The sequence below is a fragment of the Mytilus californianus genome, unplaced genomic scaffold (assembly GCF_021869535.1).
Source record: "Mytilus californianus isolate M0D057914Y unplaced genomic scaffold, xbMytCali1.0.p SCAF_1, whole genome shotgun sequence".
Lineage (NCBI taxonomy): Eukaryota > Metazoa > Mollusca > Bivalvia > Mytilida > Mytilidae > Mytilus > Mytilus californianus.
In genome coordinates, this window is record NW_026262581.1 from 125,069,718 (window position 1) to 125,087,485 (window position 17,768).

Sequence of the window (17,768 nt, forward strand, 5' to 3'; positions counted from 1 at the left end):
ATCAATCATTTAAACTTGAATTTTCAGCAAATTATAGGAGTGATCTGTGTTTTTTCTATTTAAATGGATAGTAGCTATGATTATCATTAAAATTATTTTTTGAATGTATACGGCAAGATTTGTACAAAAAGTTAATTAAGTATAAATTAAACCATCACTGTTTACTTTCCATTTACCATTTAGAAGCTTTTTACCTTTTAACACCTGAAAATAATTTTTGTCAACCAGACAAAAATTCGATGTTAACCAACCCTATTCATACGACCTACGTTGACCTGAACTCAGCAGTCCTCATTGCTCAATCGCTCGTTGTCACTCAAATGGGAAAATTTTAAACAGGAATGCGATCTCCGGGAATGAAAGAAAAAAGAACAGAAAAGAGGTGCAGACAAATAATGGTAACTTAAAAATAAATAACGGCAAAGTGATCGGTTATTAGAATCAGTTAAAAAACCTATCAAACAGGCATAGTTACACTGAAGTAGCCAACAATATGATAGTGTGGGAAATATTTACATTTCTAAATTATACCCTATACCATGAAAACAAATCGTGCCATGTTCAAATCGTTATTGTCCAAAATATGTTTATTAATTTACGGGTAGTGATCTCCTGACTTAGAAGAAATAAAAAATCAACTTTTTACAGTTTAATATTATTCTTCCAGTGTATCCTTCATGATGACCCCAATTCAATTCACAAAAACGTGTATATATTATCAGCATTGTCTTTCATACAAATGTAAATACAAGTGTATAATATCATTATTGTTTGAGAACCTTTTTCAAATAATCTACAGGCTTTTGTTATATTTACATAATTTGATAAATGGTGTAAAATACGTAATTTCAATTTAAAGAAATAATCAATTACTTCTGAAAACAAAAAGCACATGTTCATATCTACATGCATCTGAGTCAATTTTTTTTCGTTGTGCCGGCAAGGTTTCGGGAAATTAACCTGATGCATAATTAAAGAGATGAATAGTCACGGAATACGATATTAATTACGAATTAACACTTCTGTAGTTTATGTGGACATTCCAGCGATCTTATTGTGGATTTTAAGTACATATCTTTGATCTTGGAAGCTTTAAACTTGGTTATAATTTTGTTGAAATGATACCTACTATCCCTTTTAAGATATTTCATCTATCAGAATCTTAAAAAAGTATTTTTTGTAAAATGCTGAGGAATTTTTATTGAAAATATATGCTGTCCAGCTGAATTATGGGATATAAACTAAACTAGTGAGAACAAATATTGATTTAATCTCTAATTTTGTTTAACTGACCTCATTTGCCTGCTACCTATCTGTGATCTACACCTGTTTAGTATACCTGTGTAATGAAAACAATTTTATGAGGTGAAAACTATGAAAGGCCCCGAAATAACAAATGTAAAACAGTTCAAATGAGAAAACTAACAGCCTAATGTAAACATTCTATGTGCTCCTTTCCTTCATTTTTATCTTTTTTGTGAAACAGACATTCCAAATTTGCAGGTGAAGCTTTACAAAAAAAAATATAAGTAAGAAATAACTTAAAAAATCCCCAAAACAAAAATAAAAACAAAATACCTGTTATTCAAAAACTGATCTAAATTTGATAACTTCCACAATGTACAACTTAATAATCTATATGTTATCAGATAATACCAAAGAGACTGAGTCCTTCTTTAGCACCAGTTTGTCCTGATTTGTAAACAGATGGGTGTAATTCTTTGTGGAAAATCTGTAAGGCACTGAAAGGGAAAAAAACATTTTAGTATATAACACAAGTGAAACTGTGAGCTACTGCTCACTGATACCTCCGCCCAAATACTTGACGGTAAACAGGAAGTTGTTGAGTGATGAATCTGAAAATGCATCACAGCGTATAGCTGACTTATATAAACCCTGAAACCAAATTCAGAAATCCTTGTATTGTAGTTCCTGAGAAAAATGTGACGGAACATTTTCAACTTGGCTATCATGTGTAAAATGATACAAGTGTTCGGTAAACAGGAAGTTGTTGAGTGATGAATCTAAAAACGCATCACACTGTATAGCTGACTTATATAAACCCTGAAACCAAATTTCAGAAATCATTGTATTGTAGTTCCTGAGAAAAATGTGACGAAAATTTTCAACTTGGCTATCATGTGTAAAATGATACAAGTGTTCGGTAAACAGGAAGTTGTTGAGTGATGAATCTGAAAACGCATCACACGGTACAGCTGACTTATATAAACCCTGAAACCAAATTTCAGAAATCATTGTAATGTAGTTCCTGAGAAAAATGTGACGAAAATTTTCAACTTGGCTATCATGTGTAAAATGATACAAGTGTTCGGTAAACAGGAAGTTGTTGAGTGATGAATCTGAAAACACATCACACGGTACAGCTGACTTATATAAACCCTGAAACCAAATTTCAGAAATCTTTATGATGTTGTTCCTGTGAAAGATGCGATGAAAAATATTCATGGGATGGATGGACGGACTGACAGATGGACTGACAGATGGACGGACGGACAGACAGAGGTAAAACAGAATACCCCCACTTTTTTAAAGCAGGGGTATAATAATAATAAGTAATTCATGTGAAATGTGGAATTTAAACAACATACAGGATATTTTGAAAAACAAATATGACAAACAGTAGCCAATGGAAACCACTTAATTAAAGGCTCCTGTCTTGGGACATGCAAGTAAAAAATGAGGGGGTTAAACATGTTTCTGAGCGCTTAACTCTACCCTAACCTGGTACAGCAGTGTAACAGAACAACATGTCATTTTTGCCATAGTTCACTCTAGATACATGCATCCAATTAATTAATAAGCAATCTAACTTGAAACTGACGTCTAACAGAAAAATTAATGTCCAAATACCTAAAATCAGTCTCTAAAGACTCAGATTAAAGTGTATCACAGATCTTCTATGTGTCTATAATAACTTGTACATTTGAAATATTTTGTTCATCGTGGTTCCTGTACTTAAAATAGTTTTGGGTATAAATTACCTGAACTGACTCGCTGACATGCATTATTCTTTATTACTATTAATTCAACTCCTACATCACTTACCTAAATGCAATGTCATCTAGGAGAAGCTGGTCTTCCCTGAAATCAGAAATAAAGATTTATTTCTATAATTTGTACTTATATTTAAATATATCAACCTAAAAGTGTGGCCGTCTTTATTCAATATATATGAAAGACTACCTACTTATTTTACAGTAGGAAGAAAATGAGAATGGTAATGTGTGGTTTATATGGTATTGGTGGTGTATATTACATAATTTTATACACAATTCAAGGTTGTCTTAAAATACAAATCTCTACAATGAAATCTCTATCAGTTGAACCTTGTTGTGTTGAAAACTTGGATGAGTTGAAGAAATTGCGCAGTCAAGCAAAATTCCTGTTTTATCAATGCATTTTTAACTTCTGATAAGTCAAACTTGGTTGCGCAGTCAAGCAAAATTCCTGTTTTATCAATGCATTTTTAACTTCTGATAAGTCAAACTTGGTTGATTCCAATTATTGGTTAAGTCAAATAAATCTTATAGTCCTGTCGATGGAAAATTAATGTTAATTGACCCCATGTCTCGAAGTTCGAAAGTAAGAAATTTTCGAAAAAATGCAGACTTAAAGATAAAAATTTAAATTGGATGTTTTTCTTATGTGACATAATCATTTTTACAAGTGATTAAAGCTCTGTAAACATAATTGTTTGTATAGCAGTTAAAATGACATGTTTTGGTGACCGGTAATCAACACCTTTGTTGATCGTCAAAGAACTTTAGTGTGATGAACATATTTCACCTGATATAAAAATGAAACAAATTCAAATAATCCAAGCCTAGATTGAGTGAATTTCTTTGAATCAAAATTCATTAATTACAATAATTGAAAGATTAAGACAACTATGACAAATTTCCAATAATTGAATGCAAAGCAGACGGCCCTCATCAGTGATCTTTCAGGATTTGCTTCATTCTACGAGTGATTCCTTAATTTAAAGTGATTGATTGATTGTTGGTTGCTTAATGTCCTTAATTTATAACAACAACAAAAATACTTTATTCTAAGAGGGTTACACAGTTAGTTATATATCTAATCTTCCCTGAGGCCCTCATCATAGAAAAAGCATAAACAAAAATGCAAACATATACATGGCATAAATTAGTATAAAAGTCAAGTATAATGATAATGTTCAATACATGTACAACTGTAAAAATGTTATAAAAAAAAAACATGATGAAATAATATTCAATATTTTTTCAACTGGTTGCTTTCAATAAATGATCTGTTATTTTGTATTTGAAAGGATTAACATTTTTAATATTTCGTAACGATATAGGCAAATTGTTCCACAAGAATGGTCCAGAATACATAAAAGATTTCTTGAACAATTCTATTTTTGGTTTAGGGAGTATGAGGTTTCCTTGAACAGCATTTCTCAAGGGGTATGGATTTCTGTCTGAAACATAATGAAACTTGCTAGTACCATATTTCATGCATTCCAAATTTATTACAATACACTTGAGCTGGGATGAGTCTAACCTCGGATAAGTCGAATACTTTCGTCCTGTCCCTTTGACTTCGACTTAACAAGGTTCTGAAGTCATGTATTGTGAAATAGGATTTTTCTCATGTGCAATCATCCAATTCTTATTTTTGAAATTTTTATATATCAAGTATAATACCCTTAACATTTTCCCCTCTATAACTGGATCAGTCCTAGCTTTTACATAGTATTAATTTCTATGTCTAGTACAAGCACCTTAACATCCTTCAGTTCAATACTTACAAAGTGAAAGTTTTCACATCCAGTATAGGTACTCTAACATCTGTATCCTCAAGTTCTATCCCAACTCTCATCTTCTCAAGGTATTTTAACAAGCCGCCCGTTGCTCTGATCTGTAAAAGTAAAGTGTTCACTACTAATCTGATTACACCTCTGTCAGACAATAAAATCTGAGAAGGAAGGTCCTTTAATATCACATACCGATGTGTTAATTATGTTCTCTTTATCAACAATCCAGAATCTTTTTACCAGCTTGAATAAACAGCCTTGAGAAACTATTATCACACATTGTAATATAAGTAAATTCGATTATCTCCCCATTAACACGCGAGACCATGATTATATTCTTATATGCACATCAGTAGTTTGTATATTAATAACTGCAAAATTGCACAAATCAATGTCTAGCTGCTTATTGTGAAGTTGTGCTTAACTATAAGATAGACTATTTCCACATGTAGCCATTTTGAATTATCTCCCTTTTAACATACACCATGATTATATTCTTTTATGCTCATTCTCAGGTAGTGCTCTACAGTTGTGTTAAATTACATTAATATCTTTCTAGATGCTTAGGAGGAGTTGCTTTTAGAAGGCACATAGACAAGGATAAGGATGATATCTATATACTCTTAAATATCTTTCCTTTTTATTGGGGGGTACAATTTAAGAAATTGTAGTTTAACATACCATACATTGATTATCAAATGGTACCAATGATGAGATATACAAAGTCCTCTCAGATTCTGTATAGTGTTTAGGAAGAGATGGCAAGTCTAGATTTAATATTCTTCTCTTACAAATATCAGCACCTGAAATTTAAAAAAAAAAGTTACAATTTGAAACAATTGTTCAATACTGTTGCTTGCACAACTCATCAAGATTTTTTTACAACATGGTACATGGTCACTGAACACATACATACATGACAAATGCCTTTTTTACATAAAATCTCATATTAAACTACCAGCATTAATGGAAGTAAAAAATTATTAACACACAGAATATATCTCAGTGAATCCATCTTTCAAACATCATGAATCCAAGATGACTGCAATGACGGCTTCCAAAAATAAAAATATGTTTATGTTTTTATCATATGCACTGTATGCATATCTGGTTCACAAAAATAAAACTACATACTGAAATCAATGCTGGGCAAAAACTGCAAAACATCATCAGTCTCATCCTCTGTTTCCATACTAACTATTAAAATAAAATAAATCAAATTAAAAAACATCCCATAAATAAAGAGAAAGAGATTATAGTGTGCATATCTTTTTTTTTTCACTTTTAGGTATGATTCTTTACCGTTATGATTTTAGACTGTCTAACAAAAATCAATTTTCAGTAGCTATGATCTTGATCATAGACCTAATTGACTTGTTGTCTCTTTGACACATTCCCCATTTCCATTCTCAATTTCATTCAAACTCAATCAGGAACTTCCTCTCATTATTTGTGACCACATATCCAAATCAAGTTGCAATCTAATATAAAATATTTGATTTAGCATCCAGAAACCATTTTTCTGCACAAATTACCATTTATTTTTACAAAATATGACTTTGACATTAGAAGCAGCGACCTCAAAATCATTAGGATATTCCTCTCATTATATGTGACCATATACTGTAAATTCAAAAATTATTGCCTGCCTTTATTATTTGAAAAATGGACAAAAATGCGAGATTAATTATTGCGATTTCAGGGAAATCTGCATACAGATATATGTATCAGAATGCCAGTTCTTATTATTGCGATATTATTCGCATTAATAAAAACCTCGCAATAATTTCTGAATTAACAGTATCCAAGTAATGTTTCAATCCAAAATATATTTGATTTAGAATCCAGATATTGCTTTCCTGTACAAATTTCTGTCTATCTTTAGTAAAAATGACTTTGAACATAGATACATCACCTCAATTCAATAGGGATCTTCCATTCATTAGTAAGATTTCAACTGACTAAAAAGTGAAACCAAAATGACTGGCGGACAGGTCAAAACTTTATACCCAGGCTACTTTGTAGCATTGGATATAAGTAGAACTGTTGGTGAACTCAAAAGAGGGATATCGCTAGCCCCGGGATATTATCAGTATATTGAAACAAGAGTGCACACGCTGAAATGTCTCGCCTTCTTTATTGACCATTGATTTTATGTTGATAGCCCTAAATATAAAGTTTTACTACAACTATCACATAAAATTAACATGATTCAAGAAAATGAGGTCAAGGTCAGATTAACCAAACTGGAAATACATGTACACCTTACAATCATTCCATACACTAAATATGCTTTAAATATAGTTGACCTATTGCACATAGTATCTAAGAAACAAACTTAACCAGGAAAACTCAACATTGATCAATGAACCATGAAAACGAGGTCAAGGTCAGATGAACCATGCCAGACAGACATGTACACCTTACAATTATTACATGGTTTAAATATAGTTGACCTATTGCATATAGTATCCAAGAAACAAACTTAACCAGGAAAACTTAAAATTGACCAATGAACCATGAAAATGAGGTCAAGGTCAGATGATAATTGCCAGACAGACAAATACACCTTACAATCATTCTATACACCAAATATAGTTGACCTATTGGTTATAGTATAAGAAAAACAGACCAAAAAACAAAAACTTAACATCAAGCAATGAACCGTAAAAATGAGGTCAAGGTCAAATAAAACATGCCAGACTGACATGTACATCGTAAAATATTTTCATACACCAAATATAGTTGACCTATTGCATACAGTATCAGAAAAACAGACCAAAACACAAACATAAACTTTAACCACGGAACCATGAAAATGAGGTCAAGGTCAGATGACACCTGTACATCTTACAATCATTCCAAACAGATCCATGAAATGAAGTCGAGGTCGAGGTCAAGTAAAAAGGCATGAGGACCTTGCAAGGTACGCACATACCAAATATAGTTATCCTATTACTTATAATAAGAGAGAAATTAAGAATACTAAAAATCTTAACTTTTTTTTCAAGTAGTCACTGAACCATGAAAATGAGGTCAAGGACAATGGATACGTAACATAAGGCATCTATATGCAAAGTATGAAGCATCCAGGTCTTCCACCTTCTAAAATATAAAGCTTTTAAGAAGTTAGTTAACGCAGCCGCCGCTGGATCACTATCCCTATGTCGAGCTTTCTGCGACAAAAGTCGAGGCTCGACAAAAATGTGAAACTCAAAATACATTTTTTTATGTTCAAGGTCAAAAGTTTGTTTTATTTTTGAGGTATTTGAACTTATTTATTATGTATTGTGACTTCCTTTTTCAAACAATAGCGTACTGTTGTACATAATAAATGATTGTAGTTAAATGTAAAGCATAACATTAACAAAACCTCACTTTATATAATATGTTATTGTTACAGCATGGACTGAAATCACAGAAATAAATGTAGTTCATAATTTATATAAGACATATTTTAATTCATCTTAAAATAACAGCTTTGCTATTAATAGTTCAATATTTCTTCAATCATTTATTTTTTCTATTCAAGGAGAAAAAAACCATTATGAATGTGTTTAAATAGTTTTATATATAACCTGAAGACAGATGCATTGAATTTTGAATTGTAAATTTTGCATATGTTGATGTTAACATATGTAAAACACACCAGTTTGACATACATAGAAGGAAGTCTGTATATTGATTTACAACAACCAATTACAGATATAGGGAAATAAACTTTCCTTTGAAGTTTGTTCAATCTATTACAGGAACTTAATTATTATAGCCTGTAGTTGTTAAATCTATTAAAGGAACTTAATTATTGTAGCCTTCAGTCTTTGTGAAACAGAAACTGATAGCCTTAGGTTTCTTTTCCCTTTTAAAGTTGTTAAAAGAATAAGGAAACATAAAAAAAAAGTGTATATTTGATTGATGTCCTTTTAACATCCAAAATACTATGCACTAGAAATATGAAATTTTTAATTATCAGTTTTAAATTTATCTAATCTTAGCATGTCTAAGTGCCCATTTTGGAGGGAGTTCTTTCTTCAAATTTTAACTTTTTTCATTTCGGAAGCACCTATTATTCCTTAATTTTAATGGAAAACATTAACTGTTTCCACACCTTTATAACATACCTATAGGCTTGAGTGTTTTAATCAGTCTGTCATCTTGTTTAGAACTCAGTACAATGATCACAGGATTTATCTGTCGTATCACTATATATATAAATGTTAAACAGATACATTTAGAAACAAATATGTACACTAGAATATAATATGTTATATGACAGAAACAAATATATACACTAGAATATAATATGTTATATAAATGACAGAAACAAATATGTACACTAGAATATAATACGTTATATGAATGACAGAAACAAATATATACATATAGATTCTACCACTGCATCGAGTGTGATACGATATTTATCCACTCGAGACAGTTAAATTTTTAAATTTAAAACGCAAGGCTTGCCGAGCGTTTTAAATATTTAAAATTTAACTGTCGAGAGTGGATAAATATCGTATTACATGAGATTTGGTGGTGGAATCTGTTTCTCTAATGATTTTCAAACCATATGCAGGCAAACTTATTCCTTCTTTTTGAATGATCTGCAGAAAGATGTGTTCTTTCTATGTGACGTCATCAGGCATGGTCGCCTTTTTACATGCCGTCACAATAGGAAATTCAGAGGAAAGCAAGAAAATTCGACGTCATAATCGGATTTTAACCAATGAAGAACTGAGATCAAACAAACCACACGTTGATTAAATTTTTTTTATTCAATGGGTGCAGAAAGAGATAAGTTGACGAAGTATTAGAGAAACTAGAATATAATATGTTATCTAAATGACAGAAACAAATATATACACTAGAATATAATATGTTATATAAATGACGTAACAAATACGTACACTAGAATATATAAATGTGATAGTACTTTTATTCAATGAGATTAATTTTTTTTTAAACTAATGGGAAAATCAGTTTTTTTGAATATTTCTTCTATTTTTTTATTAAATGTATATTTCGTTGGGTAGGTAACTATCAAAATGCATACAATTTTATACAATAAATAAAAAGCCTTCACAAAAGAAGATGGGGCTATTCCAGGAAAGATTATTGGATATGAGAGTTTTTTTTATTATTTATTTGAATGGTAGGGAGGGAGTTTAAATAACTTTTTTAGAAAGCTAATATTAACCTTTAAAAACAATTCATTACAATTTTAACAACACCCTCACCCTATAAAATATTATAAATATTCCTTCTGATATGTTTGAAGAAATAATAAAGACTCTAGCACTGTATCTTTATAGGCCTTTCACATATTTTTTTTAATCCCTGGTCTTTTTATTCTTAACTAATGGGCTTACCATAGTTTTTCTCTAATTTTCCATTATGTGATTTATTTCAATATACATGTACCAGACAAACTGGATATAAGCTGTATATCAACTGACTAGTTTGCAACTGTTCTCGTCTTGTGAAATGTAGTCATAAATTTTATGATAAATTTCATTCAATCTTTTGCAAAATTTCAGGATAATGATTTTGAAAAACTAAAATAATCAAAACATACAATGCTAGACCCTCAAAAAGAACCAGAGATATATAAATATAGATATGTTTATAACAAGGAACATGTAACATGACATACATGTACAATCAAATGGGAGATAACTATTGATCTACTATTAATAAAAGTAATCAAAAACACTCATAGTTATTTCTCCTTTTTGACAAAATTTCAAAAATGCAAGTGACTAAGAATTTTCAAATTTAGTCATTTTCTTGGCAATGATGAAGTACTATATACTTTTATTCAAGGAATTTGCTACTAGTCAAAAAAATGAATTACATATTTTTATATTTTTCATCAGATGATGAATCACGTTATAATTTCATTGACATCTGTCAACAAATCAATTTACCTTGAAATTTCTGATTCATTAGTAATTTACAAACTAATAGATTTTACTACTTCATTTATCCTCTATGTTATATATAAAATCTGATCTAATTGGTCAAGGCACCACCCTGGAATTACCATTTTATCATCAGACTGAGTAATATCAAATTTTTAATTGTAGTAAAAAAGAATTTCATTTTCAAAATTTCAATCAATAAATTACTAAACCAGAAGTAATGAAATCATATTACTAAAATACTGACTTAATATCTTTACATTCTTTCAGTCAGATAATTAGAATGGGGCTATTGTGAAATAAACTCTAGGAAATTGGGTTGGTTGGACTACTCCCCTCTCACACTATGTATAAAAAATTAAAAAAATTTCAGAAGTACTGTGGATTCATTATTATTTGTGGGATACCAATTTCCTTGGATTTTGTGGGTACAGGTGAACCAAAAATTTGAATGTTCAACGAATTACAAATTTTCTATAGGCTTGTATGCAGACTTTGGCATAAATACCAAATCAAGTATCCACGAAAATAAAAGTTTTCCTCGTTTCACAAAAATAAATGAATCCAGTATATAAATTATCAAAATTTTAAATTCTTTTCCCTCTCTATATTGTTTATCTCTGATTCCCTCTTTTTTTCCTTCAAGTCATTTACTGATTTTGCTGCTGCAAATTTTCATCTTTAATTATAAGAAAAGAAGAAAAGAAAGGTTATGAACCACTAGAAAATGGGATTTGGTAATGAAATAATAAAGTCAATATTTCTAAAGATTAAGTAGACATTTTCTGAATATATTCATTGTTTCTAATTTCTAGACACATGTGACAGCCTCAAAATTAACACTATCAAAATACTGCTTGTAGTTTAATATTGCAAGCACAAAATAATTTTTTTCTTATTCAATATCTGTTAATATTTTTTTGCAGTAATTTGCAAAGAAAACTTTGAATAAGCCATATTTTCAGAGGTATACAAGTATGCTGGTCATCCACGACCTGGGCGAAAGGGGAGATTTAAGGGGTAATTAATTAATCTAATATTGGGTAATAAGGAGGTACTACCTCGCTGTAACAGAGAAAAGTCATCATGTTCAGCACTGTCCATCATCATGTGTATTTGTGTTGATTCTATATCATAATAGGCCAGACCAAGTCGTCCACCTTGCCAAAATATACTCATATAAATCTACAAAAATAATTATACATTATTAAAGAGATAACTATGATACCAAAATAAAATAATAAAAATTATCATCAAATCTTTCAAAAATGAAGATCCTCTTCAAGAGGCTAGACCAAAACACATTTTCTGCAAAACATTTGTACAAAAAAAAAGGATTTAAGTATCTTGCCAAACATACTCATCTAAATACAAACAAATGTACATGTACATCAGAGCAGTTCAAACAAAATTTTCTACTTGTATTTAACCTACTTTAAAAGGATTTTAACAAAGCCTTTTCTTTAAAAGCGAAAAAGAATTATCTAGGTCAAGTACATCTTTTCTTTTCTTATTAGGCTTTAAATGAGTATCTATATCTGTTGTTGTAAGATCACAAATTAAGTTTCATTAAAACAGACATGCAATAGATGTTTGTGTGAGAGAAAAAAAATTGATACAAAATCTGCTGCACATTACTGAAAACATCACCACTTGTGACATGTGGGATTATTTAATGAAGTGTATCAATTCTACTGTTAATCAATCTTAAATCTTGGGCAGTAGACAGTAAAACATTAACTTGTAACATATGTAGTTTATTCTATCATTTATATTAACACAAGTTCCTTAGAAAGTATATTATACTTTATATATTATCAATGATGAAATACTGGTTTAGAATAATGAATATGGAACATGGTTTACTGTTTGATACCTATATGTGTAACAAAAACATGTTTACTAATAATATCAAATGCTGGTATTCATCCATACATTATATTTTTAAAAACCTGAATATTTAAGATTTAGATGTAAAACTTAACTTTTTTATGCAAAAACTTTGCAATAGTTTTGTAAAATTTTGGAACAAAAAGAACAGATACAAAAAGAAGTAAATTGGATACTTATGTTCAAACCAAAAGCTTGTTTTTCTAAAGAAATCTATCTTTAAACAATTTTCGATTAAGAAGTGCCATATGTAAAATCAGAATCAGTGCCTATGATCTAAAAATAGACAGAGACAGGTATAAAACTTCATATATAGAAAGAGATCAGAGGCTTTATAAGAAATGTAAGAAATGTACCATTAACATGGTTGAAGATGAACAACATTATATTACTAGTTGTCCAGCATACAATGATGGTAGGGATATATTTTTCAAGGAGATAATTAAAACAATATTTGTCATAACTTTCAGATCTCTCAAATGAGGCAAAATTTAGAATCCACCTAATAGGATATCGGCTAAACAAATATATCTGCTATTGTAATATTTAATATTTCATTTCAACGCAAAAACTTTTTTTTGTTTATACAAATAAAAGTGTATTGTTTTGTGTGTATAAATGTCATGCTGCCCATCAATGGCCCTTAATTAGAACAATAAATATTCTTATTCTTATTCTTTTTTTTCTATATTGCATGGAAAAATTATTCTAAATTAATGTTGTTGTTTTTTAATTGTGGAGGGATGGAGCTGTACCCTTTAACTTTTGTAAAAACGGGTGAAATATTAGAATATGAAGTCTCCTTCTTTAAACATCCTATTTCTTGACTTGGAAACCTTCCTTTTAGATATTTTGAACCTTCCCTTACATGAATGAACTAAAAAATCTACTACCAAATTTTAACCATAAGAAACACATATTAAATATAAACTTTCAAATTCCTCCCTGTTTACAGATGAATACTAACATGTATCTAAAATGAACTTCAGAACATGTGTTAACTATCATTTTATTCAGCAATAAAATCACCTACTGGGACTTACTAGAGCATAGCTCATGCTCCATTTAAACTTAAACCAATAATACTTTTAAAATGTTACAAACTCTTAATTATAGATTAAAAATTTGTAAAAACTTTCAAATAATTTTAACTCAGTAAAAAGGATCAGGTTTTGTTTATCATCCTTCCTATTTATTTTTATTTGTAATTCAATTTCATTTTTTTTTTTATCAGATTTTCAACAAATTTGTTATTTCATAATCTTGGGTCTGGGTTTTTTGTTGTTGCTTTTTCACCTTTGCTATTTAGTGGCAATAATAAAATATTATTTTTTTAAATTAGTTTTTTATAAAGTTACGGTACATGTATGGCTTTTGTTTGTTTACTATTACTTTCATTTGCAATACAAAGTTTTATCAATTTCTTTTTTTGATATATTCAAATATTTAGCCCTGCATCCTAGGAAAGGTAAATAGGTCCAGTTTTGTGATTTTTAATGTTTAATATCCAGGTGTTACTGGATAAAGATAGGTTTATCTTTTAAAAAATCAAGAAACATTATTTCATGGATGTTTCAATATTTTGATTTCAGTTATAGATTCTAAAAATAACAATTTTCTTTAAATTTAAAAAGAAAATTACCCTCCAGTAATAAAGGTGTGATTTTTAGCATTATATCTTATAAAAACTTAATGACTATAACAGATCATAAAAATTTTATGTGAAAATAAATTGTTTTTATTGACGACAATATTTGATTGACACTATCAAAACAGTTATCAACATTACATCAAATTGTTTCACCACAGTGACGTCAAAACTGACAACCTTGTCAATTTCTTGTCTGTTAGATATTTACTATACTATGTATTGACTTAGTGTTTGTACTGTTAATACCCTCTCTATCAAAGTGCAGATTTCCTATTCAATCCACCTAATAATGGCTATATTCAAACATCTCTTAGAACACGAGGATCGTCATCCCTATACTCTTATTTCAAACAATTAATCCTTTTAGTGGGTCTATTTATACATTTAAATGGTTGTTTTTAAATTCAGTAAAGGGTCAGTACACTTGAAAACTTTAACCTGTTATTATGTAGAGCTTTGTAACTTTACAATATTGGTCCAAGATTTGGCAGATGTCAAATGTGTGTGGGTGTTTTGTTCTTTTCTGCATCAATTAAATAATAAGTCGATTACTGTTGCACAAATATTTCTGTACTATACTTGAAATGTATAATCAAGATTTTGTATGCAACTTGTCTAATATCCAGTTTAGGTTTTTGATGTGGTAAATTTTGCGTTACATTAGATTTGACAAACAGACAAGTTTCTTTATATGGTTGATTTTCAGTCTATTTTGACCAAAAAGTTTTTTATTATGTATATTGCACTCAGTAACTTAGCACACTGTCATAACATAAATTTGAGATAGATGGCTCATTTTTCAAAATATTAAGAGATACTTCAAAATCACTGATTAAGTATAGTTGAGAGTAAATTTTCAATTTTTCATGGAGATGCATATCAACTTGTACATTGTCATGTACTCCATGAAACTTTATTTGTCTTGTAGTTTCGATGGAACTTTCATTACAACTTTATGTACAATTATTTTTAAAGTCTGCTTTAGGCAATAAAAGCTGATAAAAAGTTACTATAGAACTTTAAAACATCCTAATATATTGATGGATAAACACTTTCCATACTGTTATCCTTAAATGTATTATATTATAGTACCAGTTACTATCAGAAATTCACAAGAAAGTAAATATTCCTTTTATATTTTAAGGGTTACCTAAAATTTGTGCAAGTAAGATAAATGGTAAATCTCCCCATAAAAATGAATATAGTCATAAATGTATTGCATTGTACAAGCTGTTTTAAGGGAAATAGGTCAAGGTACCATCATTTACAAATATGGTATATATCAGCAAAATGATAGAAATGAATTTGAAACTATAATCACATCTTGCCTGATGTTGTGTAGCTTCTGTAGCAAGAACAGAAGATGTGTTAATTGAAGTAAACAAAAAATGATAATTTGTCAAATGAAGCAAACATATCATGAGGTCAAAGTGTACATTAATTCAGAAGAATTCTGCCATCTTTAATCTGAAATGTTCCAGATTTGATGTCACTTGGTTAACAAGAGGTTTTACTGTTTTGTAGATAAGCAAGTGTGATAGGAATATATTGTTGACTTTTCTTTTTAAATTTTTTTTGCTGGATGTTTGTACTTAAATACACACCTATGTCTAAGGTTAAGGGAAGGATTTGAACACTTGCAAACATGTTTGATCCCACCACATTCTGTATGTTCCTGTCCCAAATCAGGAGCCTGTTATTCAGTAGTTGCTGTTCATTGCTGTCTGTCAAATTTGTTTTTATAGTCTTGTACATAAATCAGGCTGTTGGTTTCTCATTTGAATTATTTTACATTTTGACATGTCATGGCTTTCATAGCATGCAATATGGTATGGGTTTTGCTCATTGTCAAAGGCATGAGTACAGTTGACTTGTATGGTGACCTTCAGTTGCTTACAACTTAGTCATTTGGTCTGTGGTGATCTTATTAGCAATCATACCACATCTTCTTACTTTTATTCATATTGCTATATGCCTGATGAAGACAAAATTGTAAAATTCAAGAACATAAGTCACATCTCCACAGAAGTAACTTTCCCTTGACAAGATCAAATTACAGAAAACTTAGCATCCATTGTCTTAATCAAATAAAACAAAACATTTTACAAATAAAAATTTAATACTTTGTTGTTGCGCAATACTATGCTATTGCGCAATACTGTGCAAATGAAGATTTCTTGCTATTGCGCAATACTGTGCAATTGGAGATTTCTTGCTATTGCGCAATACTGTGCAATTGAAGATTTCTTGCTATTGCCCAATACAGTGCAATTGAAGATTTCTTGCTATTCCGCAATACTGTGATATTGCTCAATACTGTGCTATTGTGCAATACTGCCCTATTGCCCGTTACTGTGCAACTGAAGATTTCTTACTACATGTATTGCCCAATACTGTGCAATTGAAGATTTCTTGCTATTGCCCAATACTGTGCTATTGCGCAATACTGTGCAATTGAAGATTTCTTGCTATTCCGCAATACTGTGATATTGCTCAATACTGTGCTATTGTGCAATACTGCGCTATTGCCCGTTACTATGCAATTGAAGATTTCTTACTACATGTATTGTGCAATATTGTGCAATTGAAGATTTCTTACTATTGCGCAATACTGTGCAATTGAAGATTTCTTGCTATTGCGCAATACTGTGCAATTGAACTTTTCTTGCTATTGCCCAATACTGTGGTATTGAACAATACTGTGCTATTGCGCAATACTGTGCAATTGAAGATTTCTTGCTTTTGCACAATACTGTGCAATCATTTGAAATTTCAAAAATTTTGAATAAAAAAAAATATGAACCCCCCAAAAAAATTGGAAAAAAAAATTCCACCAAACTTTTTGAACCCCCTCCCCCTTGGAGTAATTACCCCCAGCCTTCCCTTTGTGGTATGGAACCTTGTAGTACAATTTTAGAGAGATCCATGCACTAAAACAAAAGTTACTGTCTGGAAACTAGAAAAATGCTTGTTTTTGGACCCTTTTTTGCCCCTAATTCCTGAACCGTTGGGGCAATTACCCTCAAACTCAATCCCAGCTTTCCCTTTGTGATATGGAACCTTGTGGTACAATTTCTGAGAGATCTATACACTAACACATAAGTTATTGTCCGGAAACTACAAAAATGCTTCTTTTTGGCCCCTTATTCCTAAACTGTTGGTACCATAAACCCCAAAATCAATCCCAATCTTCCTTTTATGGTATTGAACCTTCTGGTAAAATTTCTTATAGATCCATTCCTTTAAACTAAAGTTATTGTCCAGAAACCAAATGTGTCTTTGGACGATGCCGACGCAGACGACGACACCATAGCATTATATGTATAAATACTAAGGTCGGTAGATATATTGGAAACACAGGTATATTATTTAGGCCAAAGCAAATTCACTTGCTATATGCACAATAGAATGCATAGGTTTACTCTCTATAAATGCATAAAATGCATAAAATGCTAGGTGATGTTCAGTATCTGTTCATGAATCTAGAAATAATGCATTCAGTGAT

At 30.3% G+C, this 17,768-nt stretch overlaps 1 protein-coding gene across 1 annotated transcript in view; it reads right to left on the reverse strand.

The window, feature by feature from the left end:
- The window catches only part of LOC127733049 (mutS protein homolog 5-like), a 43,500-nt gene that overhangs the window by 23,405 nt on the left and 2,327 nt on the right, over window positions 1-17,768 (reverse strand). The window contains exons 2-9 of the mRNA XM_052242324.1: window positions 11,784-11,907; window positions 8,923-9,003; window positions 5,936-5,998; window positions 5,483-5,604; window positions 4,796-4,905; window positions 3,067-3,102; window positions 1,657-1,742; window positions 1,294-1,339 (exon numbers count right to left, since the gene is read on the reverse strand). Of these exons, the coding sequence (XP_052098284.1) occupies window positions 1,294-1,339; window positions 1,657-1,742; window positions 3,067-3,102; window positions 4,796-4,905; window positions 5,483-5,604; window positions 5,936-5,998; window positions 8,923-9,003; window positions 11,784-11,907 (668 nt within the window). The remainder of the gene's footprint in view (window positions 1-1,293; window positions 1,340-1,656; window positions 1,743-3,066; window positions 3,103-4,795; window positions 4,906-5,482; window positions 5,605-5,935; window positions 5,999-8,922; window positions 9,004-11,783; window positions 11,908-17,768) is intronic.